The 23,891-nt window shown below is 39.4% G+C and overlaps 2 protein-coding genes across 2 annotated transcripts in view; one reads left to right on the top strand and one right to left on the bottom strand.

The window, feature by feature from the left end:
- banp (BTG3 associated nuclear protein) overlaps positions 1–16,422 on the bottom strand; it is a 36,065-nt gene extending 19,643 nt beyond the window's left edge. The window contains exons 1-11 of the mRNA XM_022754483.1: positions 16,336–16,422; positions 14,372–14,450; positions 13,887–13,996; positions 13,563–13,762; positions 13,221–13,310; positions 12,832–13,004; positions 11,280–11,519; positions 9,181–9,339; positions 6,337–6,458; positions 4,960–5,031; positions 2,396–2,440 (exon numbers count right to left, since the gene is read on the bottom strand). Of these exons, the coding sequence (XP_022610204.1) occupies positions 2,396–2,440; positions 4,960–5,031; positions 6,337–6,458; positions 9,181–9,339; positions 11,280–11,519; positions 12,832–13,004; positions 13,221–13,310; positions 13,563–13,762; positions 13,887–13,996; positions 14,372–14,441 (1,281 nt within the window). The 5' untranslated portion in view covers positions 14,442–14,450; positions 16,336–16,422. The remainder of the gene's footprint in view (positions 1–2,395; positions 2,441–4,959; positions 5,032–6,336; positions 6,459–9,180; positions 9,340–11,279; positions 11,520–12,831; positions 13,005–13,220; positions 13,311–13,562; positions 13,763–13,886; positions 13,997–14,371; positions 14,451–16,335) is intronic.
- A 2,147-nt stretch (positions 16,423–18,569) lies between these two features.
- LOC111228462 (fatty acyl-CoA hydrolase precursor, medium chain-like) lies at positions 18,570–23,639 on the top strand. The gene is made up of 13 exons (XM_022754348.1): positions 18,570–18,781; positions 20,072–20,264; positions 20,355–20,496; positions 20,812–20,945; positions 21,106–21,259; positions 21,402–21,506; positions 21,620–21,718; positions 21,873–22,016; positions 22,158–22,235; positions 22,324–22,462; positions 22,570–22,719; positions 22,814–22,886; positions 22,991–23,639. Exons 1-13 carry the CDS (start codon positions 18,706–18,708, stop codon positions 23,175–23,177), a joined length of 1,674 nt encoding a protein of 557 aa, XP_022610069.1. The 5' UTR covers positions 18,570–18,705; the 3' UTR covers positions 23,178–23,639.
- Positions 23,640–23,891: the final 252 nt, after the last annotated feature.

Below are 23,891 nucleotides of genomic sequence, written 5' to 3'. Positions count from 1 at the left end.
TGATTAGTTTAAGCCAACTGATACACATCCAACTGACCATATTATGACATTTGCCTGTGTCTCTCCGTTCTGACTTTGTACCCTCTTGACTATATAAAACTTAGAAGTCTTTCATAACTACTACACGTTTTAATATAACTGGCAATGTAACTATAAACCAAGATTGAAATCATGATACACATTTATGTAGGTTTACCTACCAATACTTCAAAAATACTTCCACAATGCAGACTTCCAGGCAACTACAGATCAGTATCACAGTGTTATTTTGTTTTGGGTGACAGCTCTCCAGTGCACTTAGGGAAAAACTTTACTGAGCACACCATCATGAGCAAAATTAGGCTGAATGACATCCAAGTTGTACTGAAAGTAGGTTATATTTTCAGCCTCACTAAACAGTGAACTTATATCTCCTATACAATATTAGTTCAATACAAATAAATAACAAAACTAGGTCAAAACCTAGTATATGGCTGGACCGCATATGGTCAATGTGCAAAATTGATATCATCGCATCCTATTTGCATTCTGCCTGGTGTCAGCCGGTTTCAGCCCTTTATCCGTTTGCTTCTCTCCTATACTCTATGCTCACAGATACAGTATTTTAACTTTCTTATTTGGTCTCTCACACAACACACAGCCTCCGTCTGGGATCCAAAACTGCAGAAGATAACAGGTCATTATTTGAGGCAAACTTGTATTAGAGGAAGGTCTTGATTTCTGGTCTTGCTTGACATGCAGAATTGGTCATAATGGCATTTTAGTATGAAGCCTCATTTTCAGTTGCTCCTGTTTGCTGTGTTATATTTAATGCATTATATGTTAATACAAACTAAACACTTCCTGTAATCATTTCAAATTAAAAGCCTTCTAGCGTTGCAGTGGATGATGTCTAGTTATTCCTCTGCCTCCTTTAGTAATAATGATACATGCCATGAAAGTAGGTTATTTGCTGTAATGGGATGAGGCTCAGTAAATTGAAAGTGCTACTCTGCTTCTCTGCAGCTCCCGAGCAGCCAAGAAACCCGGGCGGCTGGGTGACTGTCTGTAACAAGAGGCATTGCCGTAAGCCAACAGTTGGCATCAATACACAGTCCAGTCATGTACCAGGTTTATATCTTGTCTTGACTGAAAAAAGTCTCCAAATCTAGTAACAAATGTGCTAAATTGGCAAGACTGCAGGCTGTAAACGCCCTCCTAATAGAACCTGTTTGCACCAAATCATTCTGAAAGGGCAAGGGCCAATGGTGAACCTCCAACTCAGTCACATGGCATTCTGCTGAGCAACGGTGGAAATACGATCAGTCAGGGACTTTCAAGATCTATTGTGTATATACCTGTGGTTTCTAGTGCATATTATTTCACCAGCTGCCTCTTTCTATTAGTACTATCTAGATGTCCTCAAAATAAACTGGAAGATGGACATTGGTCTAATATTTGTTTGCCAGGTGTGGTCATGAATGCTGCATTGGGTAAACTGCTTAAAACTATTCAGAAAAATATTCCTAACACACCCACTTCAGGGTCACCACACTCACAGTGACAGTACAGCAGAGGGCATGAGGACGACATCACCATACACAGAAGTCACCAAGGGTCACTACCCTGAATGGCAAAAACATCCAGCATCTGCCGGGTGCAGTCACATGGAAAAACAAACACTGAAAACATAGTTAAAATGGTAAAAAGCTGTTGTGCAATGACTGCTCAAGTAGATATGGCAAAAATGTTTTTAAAAAAAGCACAGCTTTTTTTCAGAACCACCACAGAAGGCTGTAATGTAAGAAGAGAAGCAAAGATACAGTATCACTCCACTTTAGTGTGTTAATTGGAATCCTGGTAGTAAAACATTAATTAGTGGTTGCTATTTGGTGTTAGGTACTGTATATTGTGTTTTTGAGGAAAGTATTATCCCTCATTCTAATTGGACTAGTGAGTGACTGTTGTGCAGTTGGTATTGAATTAAGTGTACATATATAGACAGAATCAGCGTCATGTCATGTCATTAACAAACTTTCAAAGTTTGCATCCTGCACCAATTTGCCACCATTAATCTAAAGGCTAGAGAGTTAGAGTTTTGGATAAAAGGGACAAGGTTGATGCCTGTCCATGTTTCTTCATGTCTGCAGAATCAGAAGATAAAAAGAGCCTGCTCATGCGGACCGTAGGGTTTAGGACCATGAGACACGTGAATCATTTGTAGAAGATATGATGAAGACTTCTGTATAAAGCTGGACAGCCATTTTTCTTGAGCAAAACCGCACATCGCACATTACTGTTATCCAGCCTTTGTTTGTGATGGACTAGTATGAAATGATGTAAATATGTGGTTTATCGTCTGCAGCATATTAGTGTATTGTAACTTTTATTTAGCCTACTATGAATGTGTTCTTACCTGTCCATCCTGACCGACATGCACCTGGTGGATCTGGAGGTTTCCCTGAAATAGAGAAATGACAAGTCATGACATCATCCTGCTGCCACTCACATTTAGGTGCCTTTTACCTAGGAAACGTAAAGCCATAAAAAATACATCTTGCCCACTTCTTTGTCCTCCTATACGCCTTAACCTGATTACTACGACCTTCATCGCCACAAGGGAATTCAAACCATTAAGTAGCGCTAAACTGAACCCGTCCTTCTTGTGATCAACAATGTGCTGCCTGACAATGGCAATATCTGCGAACAGTTTGAACTGTTTTTACAGGATTCTGAGTATGCAGGGTTTTGGCAGAGGAGTGTTAACACATGATGACATAAGGGACATAAGTCATAAGAGGTGGATGCAGTGTCCTTGTATTTATGTCAACTGTCCTGTCATTTTTGGCTACACCAAGACTCCTGTAAACAAAAACAGAACCCATTTGCACAGGCACAAGCCCATCACAGTCTCATCAGGATGCAATGACCATCATAAAATCACTGAACACCCGCAGAGTTATTAACAAGACCACATGAGAGAGGGCATCATGCAAGCCATATTTAGCCAACCACCAAGTCTCAGCTGTTTTCGCTTGCTAATTGTATTTCATGTATATATGCAGCACTGTCTGCACTGCCATATGGCCAGAGAGCAATGTAATCTCTCAAACAGCTCATTTCCTTTTCAAGCACGCTAAAACCAATGTCTATGATGAAAGGAGCCCGTTCCTAATGAAAACATATTCTGTGAGTGGCAGTTGGGAGAAGTGGGATTTTGTTGCTAAGCTTTGAACTCCAAAAAACAAACAATATCATGGAATGGGAAGGAGAGGAGGAGGAAAAAATCTGGGCTCAGCCACAAAGAGCAGGAAAAGCTTTAGAGCTTTTCTGCCTCCAATTCTCTCCGTCTCTCTCACTCAATTGTGCATTTCTCTCTCTGAGCGTCCTTTAGCACAACTGAAGAGGAAATGAGAAAAACACTTGGTCAAGGTGTCAATTGCTTTTGCATAACATTCAAGCCGTCATACATGTGAGGCACGTATCGTATACAGTATGTGATTATGTGTGTGCGTCTGTGTACACAGACTGGCGCCTTGAAATAAATCTCTCTCCCACTTCCTTGAAAAAATCATTAACAATGATGCTGATGCGGAAATTCCTCTTCAGCAATCGGTGTGGTTTGGAGTTAAGATTCTGATTTCAGCTGGCAGGCCAACACTGTGTGAGCATGCAGAGATGCTATTATGTAGAAACAAGTCATAGCCTCATGCACAAGCAAGCAGATATATAAACAGTAAGACGTTCTATACGGAACATCTGCTAAAATTCACTAATGACCTTAACGTCAGATATTGCTTGGGGGCATTCACTGGGATAGATGTTAGTATTGGGAAAACAGAACATGCACGACTCAAAAGCCACAAAAATGCTTGATGATTCTAACCACACTTATTTGACAAATAAATGAAAAATAATAGTTTGATTATTTGGCTCCTTCTTTTTCAAGTAAACTAGTTGACAGTCTACAAAACATGAGTTGCGCAATCGCAAATTCATAAAAAAATGGAAATGGGTGTAGCTGAAAGTTAGACTTATTCTTCTTCCACACAGCTAAAGGTATTCCCGCCCTTTCCTGAAGGAATATTTGGCGAGAATACTGTAACTTAGTTGAGTAATGTGCTGGGGAGGCTATAGTGTGGTAATCTTCCCATCGGGTAATAAACTTGATACAACACCGGTGTTACCGATTACACTGGACATTTCACAAGAAATGTCAGCTCAGTATCTGTAGTTCAGGGTCTCTATCTTGCACCCGGTGCAAAGCAGCGCCAAGCGCAACTCAAGTGTCTTTGCTAGTTTCAGGCCGACGCAGTTGTCATTTTCCCATTCAGCATCCACATTGTTTAAGTAGTAAATGCACTTGCGTACAGTTACCTGAAAAAGTTTACATCAAGTTTATATTCCCTTTGTTCATAATTGTTGATTGTTGATTACAAAAAAGCTTAATGAATAGCTACATTAAGTCAAATCTATGTATTCCACCATTCACTTGCGAAATAAAGACAAAAAACTTTGATTTAGAAAAGGCAAAACAGAAATTGTCTTTTGTCCGCAGGCAATCAGATGTATTGTAGATGTCAGATACACTTGCAGAACTTACATGGTCACACAAATATTAAGGATAATTTCAAATAGCCAGTCAAATAATGCAAGTAATTCGCTAACGGGGAGTCAACCAAATTACAAACCAGACTTCCAACACATAGCATACTGCATACTGACATTCCCACACTAAAGTGGACAAGACTCATTTTCTTCCCCACAAACCTCTTCTTTCTCAAGCATGACTTCACTGTTATATTCTGTTTGGAGACAAATTCCCCCGAGTGACAGAGAAATTTTATATAACACGAAGAATGACTCAAGAAAAGGAGTGGTTGATTGTTTCTCTTTTCTCTTTCTCACTCTCACACAAACACGTGCGTGCACACACACACACACACACACACACACACACACACACACACACACACTTGCCTCGCTGTCCTGTGTGATCTGCACCTCCTCTCCTTGTGGCACCTGGGCAATATGCAACTGACCCTGTGGAATCTGAAAGACACAGGTGAAGGATGAGAGACAATAGAGACTGGAACAATTTCACAAATATCAGTAAAATGAAGGCATGTTTTCCTTAAATCCTTAACATTATTTTCAACTACAATGAAATTCACTGTAACTTTAGAATATCCTTTCTTGATTTGTCTACTGACATCATATCATATTAGCTTCAGATAAACTTATGAATAGATTTTTACACAGAATGAGGACAGTGGATTTTGTCCTTCATCTCTTACATCAAAATCATAATAGGAAGACATCTTTTTAAATGGCCAGTATGAAGAGGAGGAATGAAAATAACTAACAAAAAATTTTAATGTTCATATGGGTATGCAAGTATTGTTTTAAGACAGACTGGAGCATTTTTGAACCAATGTCTGAAGCTTATTTTTTTGCTGCAACATCCAGAATGCAATTCATTTACTAAGCAGCCCTTGTGTGGTATGTGTAATCTGGCAACAACACAATACAAATTTTGTTTGGTAATTAAGGTTACAGGACTGTATCACTGCCAGTAAGTATACTTTATTTCCTCTGGTGTACTAACAGTACTCATAAATTTCAGGCTCAGCTGCACCCTTTAATACTCTGCAGTGTCGGGAGGCTAATAACTGCACAGTGAGCTCTTGACAATCTTTCTCTCCCACTCTTCCACCTTCTCCCTAACTTCTCTTCCTGTCTGTCCGCCCTCTATCTTTTATGCCTGTTCCTTCCTTTCACATATGAGTCACTCATCACCAGTACCTCCAAATCCATGCATCATCCAGCAACCCATTAACAACAGAAATACTCAACACTGTAAATTATGAGGTAGCTTTGTGCCACTGTCATTTCAAAAAGTGAGCACATCAATAAGTCAAGGTGCAGAACGGAAATTACTTCTCTAATGTTCACATAGTAGTTTGTGTGTTACATCCACTATTACATTTTTTAGTTGGCAACAATAACTTTGCAGCTCAGGCAAATGCACTTGTAGCACTAGGACAAGACGATCTAATTCACTTTCCTCATGAAAAACCCATCCTGTCAAACACAGTTCCACAGCTTGTGTGTGTATCTGTCACTGATTGCTGAAATACACAACAAGTAAACAAGACTGAGTCAAGCTTCACTCATTCATTGACATAAGCTGTGCTGCATTTCTGCAGAATACTGTATTTGTCATATTGTGAGAGAGGAAGATAAAGACTGATTCTCTTGACTGTTAGAGGACACTTTGTTTTGTGTTTGCCTGTAAATAAAATGTTTGCTCATTGATTCAGAGAAAGAATAAGGGATGTAATGTCTGATACTCACCACCTGAACTTGTCCATCCTCGCCAATACGGTGAAATTGGACCTGCTGATTGGCCAGCGTGTAGTGCAAGGTTTGTTGAGTGGCAGTCTCAATGTGGGCTGTTTCTTCTGCGAGGCCTCCCTCTGGTTAAGAGGACAAGCATTATGGTCATTGGTGCACTCATGTATAGTGGAAGTAGGTATGATTCCAGCATACATCAGAAATGAGGATGAGGTCCCCACCCTACATTCACACACACACACACAATCATGCAAAGGGCCTCTTATAAAAAAAAATTTTTTTTTTAAACCTGGCTAATTCCCAGGCCATCTGCTGGATGATGGCATGTTTATACTTCATCCAACGCCTAAATACACAACAAGGACTCCAGATAGCCATCCAAACACACTCATGGTCCAGCAGCCAAACACAAACTCCAGGCCTCAGTCTAAACACCCGCTATTACACCAGCAGTCTGAAACTCCTGCATGAGCGCATCGCACCACCCGTCACAGCTACACACCAACCCGAACACATCCAGACACAATGTCAGCAGTCAAAGACAGCACAGCACTCTGTGACATTGGAATCTACACCACAGGCCACAAAACAAGTAAAATTACACCTTCTCTTGTAAGACATCAAAATGTGCAACAATAAAAACACCATTTGGGAGAAGTGAGAGCTGAAAGGATTTGAGGCCACGTCTTGTAACAAACCATGCAGCTGTTAAGTTTGCAGAGGAAAGCAGTCTGACAATTTTTTGGACAACGAAAATAAAAACTGAATCTAGCTTTAAATGACATAAAACATACAACACATATCACATACACCTCAAAGGTTCTGTTTTGCGTTCTGTTGCTTTGCAAAGTAAGGCTGTTTCCCATCTGTCATTATTACGGCTATGTATTGTATTATGGAGATAATCCTCAGTACTTTTGTTTGCCAGACCAGGAAGCAAGACACAGGTGGCTTATGAAAACTACAGTTTTGGTCTGAGCTCTACTTGCTGGTTCACTGGTAAATAAGGGTTTTAAAAGAAGAAGGATTGCCTCTTTCCAGTCCATTAACATGTAATCTGATTAAGGAAGCAATGATTGTTTGGTGCATGTCTTTGCATGTTTGTGCATGCACAATCTGAACTAGTATTTGTGTTGTACACTCTGGGGTGTGTGTGGCCTGAAGAGGCAGGGTCTGACAATCCACCCCTCGTGTGTGCTCACAGGATATTTGGGTTTCCCCTGCAGTCTTACTTTTCCCTGGTCAGAGGTGAGAGGTGATTGCTCACAGGGAGGGAAGGACAGCAAGCATTGTGTGCAGATTACAACCATCTGCAGCAATACACACTCACACTGTCACACATCTGAATTTGGGTTTAGGTCTTGAAATAGCTTTCATATAGATGATGAAATAGGACCTGTCTTAGTTCACTTTGTGGGTGACTATGTTTGTTGATGATCTGCATCGTCATTTTTCCTGCATAAAATAGAGGATAGAATAGAAGAGGAACTGAAAGAGAAATAATAAAATAATTTGTCTATTGGTGCAAAACAGACAATTAATGAGAAAAAGCTCAGAGGTCATACCAAAATTAACCAACTGAAAATTTATACCAAATTAATTTACACCTGCGTTAATACTAATGGCAAGTATGTTGGTGAACTAAACAGTAAAGTGTTATAGAAGTGACACTTCACTGGTAGCAATCTATAGTAAACTTTGGTCGCAACCATAAGAAAGTTTTGTCTGTTAAGTGAAGAAGCTGATAAGACTTGGTTGAGAACCAGTTCAAATTCACCTACCAACCACCTAATGTCACATGCTGCCCCACTAAAGCCAATAGAAACTGAAAACCAGTAGTGGCATCACTGGCTTGTAAGCAAAAGAAACAGCAGAAGATGACTCTGTTTTTTGGGTCAGTAGTTGATTCCCGTAACTGTGCATCTTGTTTCATCAGAAAACAACCACAGAAACGTAGCAACGTTATCAGCTGATAAAGAATTATGAGAGCGGAGCCAGGTTGGTAAGTTTTCTCAGACCATGGAGATAAGTTTTAATATGCTCACTCCCAAAGCATTTCACAAGAAAGGTGTCAGAGGGTTCCAGAGTACTTTGATTTCTTAAATACAAATATTCAGAAGCTTAAAAAGGTTGCCTTGAATGTGATATTTATCATTTTGGAATTCACCATTCTGCAATTAAATGTTATATCTGCATGATTATTTGTATTTGTCATGATAGTTAACTTAGTATTTTATATGTTGCTTACGCTGGTTTGTTCTCTGATAAGCTTTATCAGATATGTTTGTGATAAAGATGATACACAGTATATCTTATCCTAGACCAAATGTAAAACTATGTTTTGTTCTGGAAAGTAACTGGAAAGTTGTAAAAAGCAGGGTCATCTTAGATTTGAGAACTACACATAATCTATTTATGGTTTCAACATTCTTTTACTCTTTTCTGCTGTGTCTTTTTTTTCTTCTTTTTTTGCCACTCTCTCTCTCTCTCTCGAGCAGCAGCAGCAGCAGCATATAGATAAAGTCTGAATCTTATAGCATATATAGTAAATCTTAAGAAAATCAGATGTCCTTAGTATGAATGTTAATGCATCAAAGGTATTAAAAATCAACTACAACCCTCACTGTTCAGGGTACATGAGATCTAAATATGAAGTTATTATGTACTTCTTGAGTTTCACAACAATCTACACATAGACACATAAACACCACATCCTTGTTCACATGTGCCAAGGTCGGTAGACACAGAAAGTACAGATCTGAGAATGTCTTACTTCTCCCCAACACAACAGCAGCGCAGACAAATACATGCTTTACAGTCCCTTGATAATAATCAGTACTTTACCTGTGACTGAAGTGCGAGGTGTGCGTTTGGAAAAACTCTTGACAGCCAGACTCTGGCCACGTTGCTTGCGTCTCCAGGCTGTGCGACACTTTGAGTCAATGCTTTGCTTGATGCGGTACCAGTCTGACTCGGTGATGCCAAATTTGTGGAACAAGTGACCTGTTGGGGCATGGAAAGGTCAAAGGTCATCACATATTGTATCATTACGGTAATAATTGTGGGTGTATCACATCCACAAATTGACATGTCCCAAGGCTATCTCCTTTCCAGTGTTTCAATGTCCGTTCACCTTTGATTTTCTTGCTTTGACAATTGGTGGAGGAAACAAGAAAGTCACGTATACACAACGACAATGTCAGATGCACAATTTATAGGTGAAATGTTGTTTTATAATAAATGTTGAAGAACGTGTATTTGCATAAAAATATGTATGTAGTAGGCTTGTTGGTATGCTTTGTTCGTCTTTATAACAGAATACACTAAAATTACCTACATAAAGCACATACACTCTTTGCAATAATATTTACAGGATACAGAAATTGGAAGAGATTTAATGCCAGCTTTATCACACTATAAAATAAAGCAACAGATTACTGCAATAGAATAGATATAGTCTGAACATAATGAAGCTATCTGTTTGGCTACAGGAAACGGTGTTTGCATTCGGGACACTTAATCCGTAACTGATGTACACTTTAATGAAAATGGAAGGAAACAATTGTCCTGATTCTGTTTGCTTTTCCTCCATAGTCTACACCATTGGACAAACAGTGTTACAGGATGGTGACTGTCCCTCATTCCTCTCTCAGTAGAGATACAGGAGATATGTGCAGGTGAGCCTGGATTCAGCTTATTTAGTGGCCGTCTACCTCAGTGCCATGAACTGTTTAAAGGGGGTGAGCCGCTTGACAGCTCATTTCTACATAAATTAACAACACGTGTAGCCTGAGGCTAGAAAATGAGACAAAACGAGAGTTGAGGGGTATCAGCAGATAGTGGGATGACAGAATACAGCAGCCATTTCACACCTGATGGGTCCTGTACAGACAGGCATGGCAGGTGCTCCTTAATTCCTTTTTTTCAGGCTGGAAGAATGAGTCACCCAAAAGTCACATGGTAATGCTCCAGCCTCTGCATACCTCTATGTCAGGCCAAATCTGCATGTAACTACACACACCCACACTGCTGAGAGGAAATACGGGTAACCAAGTACACAAACACTTGTGTAATGCCATTGGGGATGTTCACTAAAACCGCCTGCAGGGGGCACAAGATGACCTCTGTAGAATAGGCTACAGCTAACAGAGCCCCACTTTAAAATATAATACGAGCCATGTAAATATAGTATATGGCCATAGGACTTTCATAAATATCCATCTGTCTACTACCATAACCTTGAGTCTGCTTAATCAGGAATCAAAGGGTTCACTGAATTGAGGGTGACTCCATTAGGATCTTTCTACCAGACATGTGCTTGTCATTTAGAGTCTGGTATGTTATAAAATGTGTTGCACATTAATGCGTGTGTGTGCAGTGATGAATGCATGTTGTTGTAACCCACCTTGGGAATACAGACTGCAGTCTATTTCTGTGTTCAATTCAGTACCGCTTTCTAATGGAACACGGATGAAATGTGGGAAGGTCTCAGAGAGTTCATTATTGGGGGGCAAGGGTTTAAACTCCAGCTGAGTGACATTTATTATTATAATTTAAATTATGCAGAAATCATGTATGAATCACATGATTAACATCAGTTACTAGACACTGCCTTGGCAGTTATTAGTGGGTGGCATTGCCAACTAAGTCATCACAAACTTGCAAGTTCAAACACCTCAGAATCACTTGACAAGGACTCAAGGGGTAAAACAACAAAATGTCAGCTCCTATGCATACTTTTAAGGATATTTTTTTCTGGATTTACCTCTGAGGCTCGAAAGGGTCTGTCAGTTCTGGTAGCTGGTACATAAAAAGACGCATTTTGAAAACTGGCTTGTCATGCAGTTTACCACCAGGTACTATCACTGTCTATAACCTATCACAAAGTGAAGCAGTTGGCATGAAATTGATACGCTTGTCAATACTAGACGGTCAGGACTTACAGCGAATGCCATAGATCATTAGCGGATCCAGCTGCTTCTTGCCATGTTTGCCCTGCCCTGAGAGATTTGACATGGCTTGGACCTCTCGATGGAACAGGTAGTCCAACAGCGTCAGTGCCATCTTCTCTGCTGTACGGCAGTTTGTGCTGATATGAAGCATGTCAGCTGGAGACACCGGGCAACGAACTCGCATCTCTGGGTTGTTCTCATCACCCAACCAGGTGCCCTCTGGATAATCATCTGGAGGACGGAGGAGGAACATTTCTTCAAACACAGCTACACAGCTCTCTTTCAACAAACCTGTAGTTTGTTAATAATAATAATAACAATAATAATAATAATAATAATAATAATAATAATAATGATGGACAATATGTAAATTCCAATTAAATTCTACCTTTCCTTCACTGAAGAAAAGCAAAATATATCCACTCTACAAAATGAATTGATTCACAGGTTGAGTGTGAATCAATACTCAATCCATACTACACTGGTACAGGCACCAAGACTCTGTACCGTGTAATACAATAGCACACCCATGTGGCAATAAAGACGAACTACGTAAAAAATGGGCAAACCTGTCTTATTATTAAAGATATTAAAAGGCAGAATATGTGGTTTGGCTGTTCGCTCACAGCATATGTTAGCTGTTAAGCCCACCACACAAACAAAGTCACAAACAAAGCATGAGACACACTGTTCTGAACACCACATGGTACTATCTAGCTAATGCTGACTAACATTATTTTATCATGGTAACCCACAGCTGCAAATAAATGAACAATAGTTTGCCTTTGAAGATAACCAAGAACTTCCCAAGTCCACTGCAAATGACCAAACCAACAATCACTGAAAATATAACAACAATGTGGACTTCATTTAGGTTTGCACAATTACAAGTGAACCATTGTCTCTAAGGCTCAGCCAGAACCACTGAGTAAAGCTACTGAAAACATGAATGACCAATCAGAACATTTATCAGTACAGTCTGAGAAAGAACCACAGGGACATGAATGACACATCAGCACAGTTCGCTTTCCATCCAATATGGAAATGAGTTAGCCACATTAGACAAGTGCAATTAAAAGCAGTTATTTAAAGTAGTTATAAACAATTTAATGTGGGATAATTATCCTCATAATATATTACAACTGCCTACTGCATTATAGAGTTGAAACAGAGGACTGCCACTGCTGCTTTGTTATTTGTGAGATAGGCATTGTTCCCCTGCTAGTGCTGAGAAATCATAAAGAATTGGAAGTCATGTTGACAGTCTAAATAAAGCAAAGAGAGTTTTGTTGTTGACGTAGCAGATGTAAGACTTGTGTTTCCTTTGGCTGACTGTAGAGATTTGGGCCAAGGTGGTAATCATTCTCTATACCTGGAAAAAAATTTGATTTTGAAACCAATAAACCTGTAACTTTTACTTGTAATTGTATGTATATACACATGTGAGAAGTACAGACTAAAATAGGACAAGGGCAATAACACATACATTATGTAGTAGAGTATGTGTTTTCTATGTGTCTATATCAACAGCATGGAGTCATACCTTCTGAATTGAGTGTGATGAGTGTGACATTTTGGCCATTTTGCGCGTTGCTTGAATGGCCACCATTGGAAACAGAGTCACTGGCCTCTGAGCCGCTCTCCTGTTCCTCCTGACTCTCCTCAGGGCCCGGCACCTTTACCAGGATTGTGTTCTGCCGCCGCCTTGTCACAGTGCTGAAAAGAAGCACAAATATAGAATCAGCAGGTCAAACATACATAAAAATCAGATTCCGTACAGTCCTCTGTTGCTAAGACTGGAAATTGGGGAATTGGACATTTGTTTACTTTTGCCCAACAGTGAACCTGGCATTGTTTATGAGGCACTGTGTTGGAAAGGATTTTAACATTTCTCACTAAACATACTGTATAGAGTCAATGTGAGCCACTTACTTGCTTAGCAGGTTCTCTAGCGGGGTGTCCTCTTGGGTAGAGCCCTTTGGGTGTTCACTGCTCACTATCACATTTGTTTGTGGAACAACACTGAAAGAGAAGTTGAAAACAAATTGATTGATTAACTGCCACATATTTGTGTGCTTTGCACAGTCTAAACTAAGCCTAAGTACCTGGTTCTGCTGGTCCCTATAATCACAATACAGCTTTGTCAAATGACTGAAAGGACCTTTGCCCTCTAAAAAAAATTACACCTACTTCATTGGACTGCACTCCACGTCTGAATGAACACAATTTTTAAACAGCTCAAAAGGTGAATGTGGGCAAACACTTTTAACTTACCATCGCACTTTGTTCCAAGTTTGAGTGGCCCCCTGAGGCGACCCTGCAATCATAGGAACCTGGATAGGACTCTTGGCACAGGGTACCATGCTGTCCAGTTTACGTCCAAGGGCTTTGCATGTGGCATCCAGAGCCTGTAACTTTGACTCAATTCCCTCCAACCGGTGGCTGATTGATGTGGTGAATGAAACCAAGAAGTTCTGGGAAGAGAATAAGATTTTGAATGTGTAATTTATCGCTGGAATGTTATTTTCATCCAGTAATTGTAAAAAAAATATAAAAATGTATGTGCTTTACACAGTGTCCATTATACAGAGCTGTTACCTTGATAAAATGTATGTCTTGGTTGTTGCTGTTGCTCTCTTGACTGTTACTTAATTTCCTCTTTTTCTTCTGAGGCCTTTCTTCATCGTCCTCATGACTGTCCAGCATGTCTGGCATGAATCACATACAGAGACACGCTTGAAACAAAATTAACAGACTTTTTTTTTTTTTTTTTTTTTTAATTAATATCACCCTGAAATGTCCAGATCAAAGCTATGTCCCTGTTCCAATCCAATAGTACCGATCATCCGCTGATACTGAACTCGAACCCCATATAGTGTTTATTATACACATTCAAAATAACAGTTAGAGTTATGGATTAAATGCCCATGATTAATAGTGCTGCACTTGCTTAATTCAGAACCTAACCACATCTGGTGAAAAAGAGAAGAGAATGTTTATATCCAGTAATTCACTATACAGTACACTGATCAGAATAGACAGAAAAATAATAGGTTTTCATATTGCTTCATAGGACTCCTTACCTGTACGGTCATTCTGGTTAAAGTCCTCCACTGTAATTTGCACAATTTCATCCAGCTCTTGCTCAGACATTGTTCACAGCTGAAATTTAAAAAAAAGCAGGACAGCAAAAATATTTCTTTACTGACATGCTACTAGAAGGCAGAATAGCTTTATGTTGTGTCTGTTCCACTTAAAATATTACGTGTCACACAACTGAAGTCATCTCAAACAATATATACTGCATTTCATTTGTTTGTATGATTCAGGGATGTCTAAAAAATTGTCATACAGAAATAATTTACCTCTGACCAAGAACACAACTGATCAATGTGAATGTAACACTATACTTCGTCTTTGGTAATGTTTATACTCTTCTGTTATGAGGTATGATTGCCATATGTACTATATACTGCTACTTTTTAATCACATTATAATGCTGTTTTTTATCTTGTCTGTACTAACCTTCCCAGGAACTGCATACGATACGACTGCTACAATAAAAGCGCTTGTCTGTACACCACTGATATCCCATTTGTCTCCATGTCCTACCAATATGATGTACCTCCACTGTAGTAAGAAAGAGTTGTGATGTAATTGTATTTGCTTTTGATTGCACAATCAGTATTTTGTGTTCCATAATTGTACAGACATCTACAAATGAAACACAAACATGAGTAAACATTCATTTCTGTGCATCAAATCAATGAACAAAATCCCCTTTCTTGTCTAATTACTATGCCTTTAAGTCTACCATAGTTTTTATTTGCGCTTTCATCTGAATTAATTTGCCTCTTTAGGTACATAACATTGTAAGCATGAGTGTGACAGCTGAATTTTACAGGTTCTAAATTGGAGGGAGTAAAATTCACAGGCAAGTATAAAAGTATCCACCCAAGATTGTTTTTTTGCTTTGTTTTTAATAGCAATTTTGATTGATGCAATGTCAGTCACCTTATGGAATCACAATGAAAATAAAATTTCTTTATAGTTTATGTAATACATGTAAGGATACATGACTACATCAACAACTTCAATTACCAGTCAAATACGAATGCACTGTAAATACTGTACTTTTAGGATCTAAATATTTACAGGGACATGTCTCTTCAGAAAAGAGAGACAACTCAGATCCAACTACAAGTAAGGGGACAGTGACGGTGTGTTTATTAGTCTGAGAAGTCAGGTATCCAGAGATCATGTACAAGCTTCCCCTCTAGTTGTATAAGCATGGTAAATTGCATATTTCAGTCCAACATGAATTAATGTGGGCAATTTCGTGAGAATAATGAAAAACGTGTCATTGTGAAGCACAGCAACTAAATTTATACTAGAAAAGCGGTTCGCATGTTATTAACTAACGGGTGATATTAGCTAGCGTTAGCTCTGATAATATGAGGAAAAGGGAGTAGGGTGCAGCTGTTCTGGATAAACCCTGCTTCCCTGGATGCTACCTTCTTGGCTGCTACGACCATGAAAATGTCAGAGTTGGTAAAGTCGTGCTAGCCTGGCTAACTGCGTTTTGACTGGCACTCCACTGTTAACGTTAAGGCTAGGTAGCTAACTGGGCGGGGGTCTCATAACGATATTAGGCATGGGCAAAATAAAACAAAAACTGACGTAATTTGGGTATTTGAGTAATTTCAAAAAATGTACCCCAGCTAACATTGTTACTACCATGTTTCAGCGGAAAATCCGTTCCATTTCGCATTAGCTAACTAGCATGAACAGAAACAGACTAGCTAATGTTAGCCGGCGCTTCAAAATCGGATTTGCGTGCTAACGTTAAAGCTAAAGTATGGGTAAGGAGTCGCTGTTTAAGCTAGCGTGGTGATTAGCATGCTAGTGGGGCCTAAAGGCCGTCGAAATGCAATGCAAAAATCGTAAACTGTTGGAAGAAATAATAATAAAATCTGATTTTGATTCAGCTTCTTTCCTCCAGTGCTGGCACACAACACATGTACCGTGTAAGATTGGGTTATATTACCGTGTGAATGATGAATTCTCGTGTTGTTTGTAGAGATTTCGATAACGGCGCCGTTCCTCGCGAGAGATGAGCCCCTGCCTTCGCGTGTTCCTCACATGGAAGGTTCCTCACTCATTGCGGGGATCCCAGGCTCAGACAAGAGGAGTGTGCCGCCAATAGTCAACACAGATGAAACAACACGCAAAGTCATCAGCAGATTTAACCTTAGTTACTGTACATCTTGTATCATTGTAACAGGTGGAAACTTTGGCACTGAGACGTATTGAGCTGTTTAGCTAATTGTGTCATATTAATAATCTAAAAATGGCTTTGGCAGAAATCATCGCACTTTCACCAAACAACGTTACGTTACCATGAAAGGAACAAACGAGTATCTGTAAGCGATGGTTTTATGATTGACGGTTTCTGAATAGTAATTCTGAATGCATAGGTGCCATAGAAGAACTTATAAGTTTGGCAACGCCCCTAATGTTGGTTATAACCTGGTCACACAGATTCAAGCAGTTGTCACCGGTTGTTACCTGAAACTGGTTGGCAAATCAATTTGGACTGTCGAGGATTAAATTTCATGTAACTCGTAATATTTTTCAGATGTTTTAACCACTCACACCACGACTATTCAGCGATTGGTATGACTGAGAGGGTATTTCATTCTGTGACCAGCTGAGTCAGAGAGGAATTGAACCACGTATATTTTGATCCGTAGTCCTGTTTCCCAGGACCGATAAAAAATTGCATGAAATACACCCTGAGATTGCGCTGCTCGCATCCTGGATACCAGCTGTTGACCTGTTGCCCTGGCAGGAGCTAAAGGACTATCAAAGCATGGACCACCAGACTCATGGACTGTTTCTTTCCCTGAGCCTTGAGCCAAGCACACTTAACTCTGATAAGCATTAAATCTAGAAAGTGCAAGAAAATGTAATGAAGTAAAGTGCAAGATAAATAACAGAAGCAACAAAACAAATAATGAAGGTACAAACCCCAACACAATCCCCACCATCATCCCCACCCCACTCACTCACACACACACACACACACACACACATATACAAATTGGCACTAACTTTGACCCAACCCCGCTCTTCACTTTGTCTCGCCCATTTAAACACTGTGTTCTGCCCTATTTGTTAGTCCTCTGTCTATTTCTCATATGTTGACATTAAAAAAAGAATAATTTTGTATTCATGTGCAGTGAGATTTCCCTTTAAGGGGACGCGTGGAGCCAAGCCATTACCAAAATAAAAATAAAATAGGCATTAAAGATTCAAACAGAAATTTAAAGAAGCTTATTTTTTTCCATTACATAATTTCTCCAGCAGAGCCCTCCATTTTACTGACTGAGTCTCAGACTCTCCGCTATGGGCAACCAGTTGCCAAAGTACTGAAGATGTGATAGAGGCTTTCTCTCCGGCTTGTGCTTTCTGCAAAGGACAATGTCTTTCTTCTTTAAATTTTTTCTTGTGACAGTGCCAGTAAGCAGGCCTGAACTTTGAAGTTCCCTCTCCTGTTTTCTCTTCCTGTATTGTTGAGTGGTGTGAGGAACAGCTTGACTGGATGTCTATACATGAGTTGATGGTGGAGTTGCTGAAGGTAATGGGAAGTTGAAGAACATCATCTGTGAGGTTCCAAGTGCAGCCATCACTTCATATGTTGAAGTGGTTGAACAACTACTGGGTTAACAATAATAGAATAAATAGGCTAATGACAGTAATAGTATAATTTAGCATGGCCACTAAAATCTGTCATTGTAAAACTGGCTAGCAGAACAGTTTTCAACTACATCCTCAAGTTCAGTTTTCTTTTAAGGTTTTGGCCATAGGACCTCTCAACTCAGCACCAGAACTTATCAACTTATACTGAAACAAACAGTTTAACCATATACTGTATATTGTGAGGCATAGTTCTTCTGCTCAGGTCTTTGGTGGAACCTTGAGAACCAAACTGGTTTTTGTTGTGGGATAAATGTCTACTATTCTGCTCTCACTTTGGTACAACTGGTATAATCGTACTTTTATCTTGGTTAAAATAAAAATAATACAATTTTGCAAGTCAGTAACATGTGTGTTCTCTGTTAGTGTAGAATATAGACAGATTAATCCAATATCATGTTTTAGCTTGTCAGAGGCAGATGACACAAACTCTTGATGGGAAAATGCTTTGTGCTATGGTGAGCGGGGTGGGACGTCTGTCGATCACCTGTTGCTGCAAGAATAAGGGCTGCTGAGTCACGTGCCTATCTTGCAGGCAATTTCAGTACTATCCGGGTCAAGGATATAAAGAGAGCCCTTCATAGTAGGAAGGATTTTCTATTGGCGCGTCTTCTTTTCAGAAACCAGCAGAGTGCGAGGAGGAGGCAAGACGACCACCATGAAGTTCTGTGCAAAGCAAACTGTCTTCTGTCTAATGTCTGTTTTATGTCTCAGCGTTGCTGTAGACCCACTTGGTAAGTTGGAGAAAACTAAGTTCTTTGCACAGCGATAACAAGTAGAAAGTGTTGCTTTTAGATCTGACTGCATTATCTGAATAACATACTCTAGCTGCAGTATTGTTTGAATGTGTTTTTCATAGGACTGAATCCCTTGTTGTTGCTCCGTGCTGTGATTAACAACGCCCCTTAGCTGTTCTAATATTACTGTGAAACACGGTCTGCTGGGCTTTATATTCCACATTACTAATCGGCGTTACCTTACACCTACTTGCTGGCGATATGCTGTGTCCAAAGGTGAAAAATTAAGTTAATTATTCAGGATAAGCCATTTAAATGCTGGCTTTATGGGAATGACTGTGTGTGTTCAAACATGTGGGTGTAAAATTATCACAATTGAGCATTCGCTTACAGAATATCTTTTTCCTCTTTCGTAATCTTGTTCTTTTTTAGCTTTAGCAATCATTTCTGTTGTCCACACGCACACACACACACACACACACACACGCACAAAAAACACGCACATACCACACACACACACACACACACACACACACACACACACACACACACACACACTCCATTGCATATAAAACTGCATTCAGTGTGTCAAAGTTGAATCAAGGTGTAGCTCTGTAACCTGAACAGTAAAAAGTTTGAATGGGTGAGCGTTTTCCGGTTTAACTTGATTTTAGTTTAATTTTTAGATTTAGTTGAAAACTAGTTTTGCTACCATAATAGAGTTGCAACGAACAATTATTCATTGTTTTTTCTATTATTGCAATATTTATTTTCTTATCTGTCAGTATTTTTGGTTAATCATTAATTGTATACAATTTCATTTCCAAATACTAAAAAATGTAATCATGAAGGAAACTGTTCCAGAGACCAAGATGACATCTTCAAATTGCTTGTTTGGCAGTTTTCCTTAATTAATGACTGAAACAATGAAAATTGTTGTTGATTAGTTTATTGCTGATCAACTAACTGATTATTGAACTATTTATTCCAGTCCTAGTCAGTTACATGAATTTGAACTAGTTACACAGACAGTATGGCAAAATTGGAGATGGGAAAATATATCTTGTGGCTAAAATCAAATGGAAAGTTATTGTATTTTCTAAGACTAGTTAATTTGTCAGTTGCACCTGATTGTGTAAACACAAACCGCAAAACAATCAAATATGTCATATTTGGAGGAGTTATATTTGTTACTTAGCTATAACACATATTTTTCCCCAGGTACTTGAACTGATAAATTGTGAGATGTCACATTGTGATTCTCACTCAGTCCTAATATCCTGACAGCACCTGAAGTCCACACAAAGCTCGGGAGCCTGAGAGGTGGGTATGTGAGTGTAAAGGAGAAGGAGACTGGAGTCTATGCCTACCTGGGTGTCCCATTTGCCAAGCCACCCATAGGCCCTGCTCTGAGACTGGCTGCACCTCAGCCTGTAGAGGGATGGGAAGGAGTGAGAGACGCGACCAAGCAGCCGCCCATGTAAGGCATCCATCCAGAATCGTGCTTGCACACAACAGTTGTAGGAATCATGTCCAATACTTAATGATTTAAAAAAAACCTTATTTTTAGGTGTGTTCAGCCTAGACAGGTGACAATAGATCTCCTTGATAAACTTGGCGCCATCGTGACAGATATTCCAGACATTTCAGAAGACTGTCTTTACCTCAACATCTACACTCCGTCAAACAGAGCTCTTGATGCCAAGCTTCCAGTAAGTAATCTCCGTTTGGAGTAATGCTGCTCAGTTACAGAGGTTCAGCTGCAGAAGTTGGTTTGATTGCTTTTAAAGTATTCCTAATGGCAGTTTGAATAATGATGCCTATATTCAGAACCAGACTGGAATGGGATTACCTCAAAATATCCAGTCCTGTTTTGTCACCATCAGTTTCAGGATTTAGTCAGATTGAAGGCTGTTTGTGTTGGTGTAGTTTGATTGAAATTCTTATGAGGTGAGCTCAATTAGAATAAAGTAAAAATGTTGTTTCTACTTCATGGAAAAAATAAGGGTCTTTCTTTACTTTAAAAGGTCATGGTCTGGATCCATGGTGGAGGATTTTCTATAGGTTCAGCCTCTTTGTATGATGGCTCCGCCCTGGCTGCTCACCAAGATGTGGTTGTGGTTTTGATCCAGTACCGCTTGGGACTTCTGGGCTTTCTCAGGTAAAAAACACTCAAGTTACTAAGCACAGAATATACAATTATTATTTATGTTCTGTCACTTTTGGCCTGTACCGCATTTGAACAAAAATTCAAAATTGGGTCACTTTTACCAGCTGGTGTGAACGCAGCCTGGTAGACGATAATTGTATGTTCTATCCAGCACTGGAGATGAGCACATGTCCGGGAACTTTGGAATGCTGGACCAGGTAGAAGCTCTGAGGTGGATCCAGCAGCACATTCACAACTTTGGTGGAGACCCAGATTTAGTTACGATATTCGGGGAGTCTGCTGGTGGAGTGAGTGTATCCCTACTGGTAAGAATCAACCTGGAGAGAAGGTTCCTTTCAATAAACTCTGTTTTTTTTTTTTTTTTTTTGTTGCATCGCACAGTTATGTCACTGCAAAGTTACTACTGTCCACAGAACCTGTCATTTCTTCTCTCGCTTTAATTAACAGCTTCTCTCACCGTTGTCTAATGGCCTGATCCACCATGCCATTGCTGAGAGTGGCACTGCTGCAATGGATTTACTTGTATTGGATGATCCTCTACCAGTGACGCAGGTCAATTATCAATGTGCCTACTTTTGGGTGTAAACATTCTTCAGTGCACAATATTGAGACCATCATTGTATTTCTAAACTGTTGTGATGGATCCCTTATATTCCTGTCCTCAGATGATAGCAAATGTGTCTGGCTGTAGCCTGGAAAGCTCAGAGAAGATCGCCCATTGCATGAAAACCCTTGATTTTGAAACTATTTTGAAAATTGGGGAGGTGAGATGCTGTATACAAAGCTGATGTAGACTGACTTGAAAGGATTAGTTGAACACAAGCCTGTAATGTCTTAATGTCTTCTGCAAGATTTCTGTGAAATGTTTGGATTTCATGTAACTGTAACTGTTTCTTTTATACTTTTTATTCTCTCAAGGATGAAAAAGTTAGATATCCCATAAATGTCGATGGACACTTCCTGACAAAACCTGTGAATGAACTGTACAATAATCATGAATTTCTCACTATACCATTCATGACCGGCGTTAATAATGATGAAGGGGGCTGGTTACTTACTAATGTAAGTGCAAAATGCTGAATTGTTACTGAAATTTGTGTGATTCAAGAGCTCACCGTATTCCAAATCAGCCCATGAAATTTAAATTGTCTTGTTTTGCTTCTGTGTGTCTGAAATGTTAATTGTAGCTTCATCTTCTCTTAGTTCTTTGCTCCTCCAAACTGGACAGAGGGGATTGATCGGGAGCATGTCACGAACATGCTGTTAATGTTTCAAAATGATGTAAGACACACGCTGCCTGACATTACAGTATTGCCCTTCCTTATCATGCTCAAGCTTCTCTGACAGATGTGTCCCTCATTTTCTCAAGCCGTTCATCATAGATCTGATGACACATGAATATATTGGAACCGGCGAAGATCGTGTGAAAAATAGAAATGGGTTGACTGAGATAATTGGTGATTTGTTATTTACCATTCCAGCCATTAAGAGTGCTAATGCCCACAGAGGTAATTCTTTATACATGATTATGCAAATCTAATTGAGAACCTTTATTTGATATTTATTGTCCCACACTTTCATAAACACAATATAACACCCATTTGTCTGTTACCAGATGCAGGTGCCCCTGTATATCTGTATGAGTACCAGCATCCTCCCAAAATCCTGCAGGCAAAAAGGCCAAGCTTTGTTGGGAGTGACCATGGAGATGAAATCATTGCAGTACTCGGATTCTGTTTTACAACGACCCATGTGACATTACCTGGTAAGTGTAATATAAGAATTGCTGCATCAATAGATCACCAGATATGTGGGCTTCCTGGAGTGCAAAGTGTCTTACCAGATTATCATTATTTTAGATACATGCCCTGAAGAGGAGATGCATTTTAGCAAAACCATGATGAGCTACTGGGGCAACTTTGCTCGCACAGGGTAGGAACTACTCCTCATTGTACAGTAATTTGTCATATACATGGAGATAAGACAATCTTGTTAATATTGTGTGTGTGTGTGTGTGTGTGTGTGTGTGTGAGTAGGTCTCCTAACAGGGAAGGCCTTGTTCACTGGCCAAAGTATGGAGCAGAAGAAGACTACCTGGCAATTGATTTAAAGGAACAGGTACCTGGTCATCACCTGAAGAAGGGGCGGTTTGTCTTCCTGACTCAGACCCTCCCAGAGAAGATCCAAGAACATAAGGAGAAAATGGAGCACAGCGAATTGTAGAAAAGTCAGCTCAATCAGTTTTTTAAAAATTGATTTCATCATGAACCACCAACAAGTCTGCCAGTAAAGCATTAGACTTGCTGTAAGACACTGAGAAACAAATAAAAATCCAGCAGTACTTACTGTAACCTTTACAAAGTACCATACATTATATGAAATTTAAAAAGGAGATCCTTTCAAAATTTAACCTGAAACCCTAAGATTTTAAAATTTCAAAGTTGAACTTAAAATGTTTGTGTGGCAGCAGTATTGAGTTCAAAGTTAAAGTTAGCTTAGTTTGTTTTATAGTCACTGTACATTGAACATCAATTTGAATCTAGAGCAAATCACTTCTAATAGGGAGTACTACTATAAGATCTAAATGCCCCAAAGGAAATATGTAGTAGAAAGGCATCTTAAGTCATGGGATACATGTACTGTGTGATCTGGATTCTGATACAAAATAAAAATCTTTTGAAGGTATCTGGTTGTTTGTATCCCTGACACACACATACACTGACAATTGATGTGAAAGGGTTAACATGGATTATTTGAGATAATAGTTCACACTAACAACAGTGGTTTGTTGGTTTGCTATTTTGGGCTTAGTTTATCACAGGGGTTGTGTAATATAGTTCTGTTGAGCAAAGTACTACAAACTATTATGTCACCAAAATTCAACTGTGGCACTAAAGATAATCATAGTGGGTAAGAGTTGTGAATGGCTTTCTTGCA

The sequence above is a fragment of the Seriola dumerili genome, unplaced genomic scaffold, assembly GCF_002260705.1.
Source record: "Seriola dumerili isolate Sdu_G_001 unplaced genomic scaffold, Sdu_1.0 BDQW01000219.1, whole genome shotgun sequence".
NCBI classification, from domain to species: domain Eukaryota; kingdom Metazoa; phylum Chordata; class Actinopteri; order Carangiformes; family Carangidae; genus Seriola; species Seriola dumerili.
The sequence above is the reverse complement of the archived record's forward strand: the minus strand, read 5'-3'. Positions and strand labels throughout refer to the sequence as shown.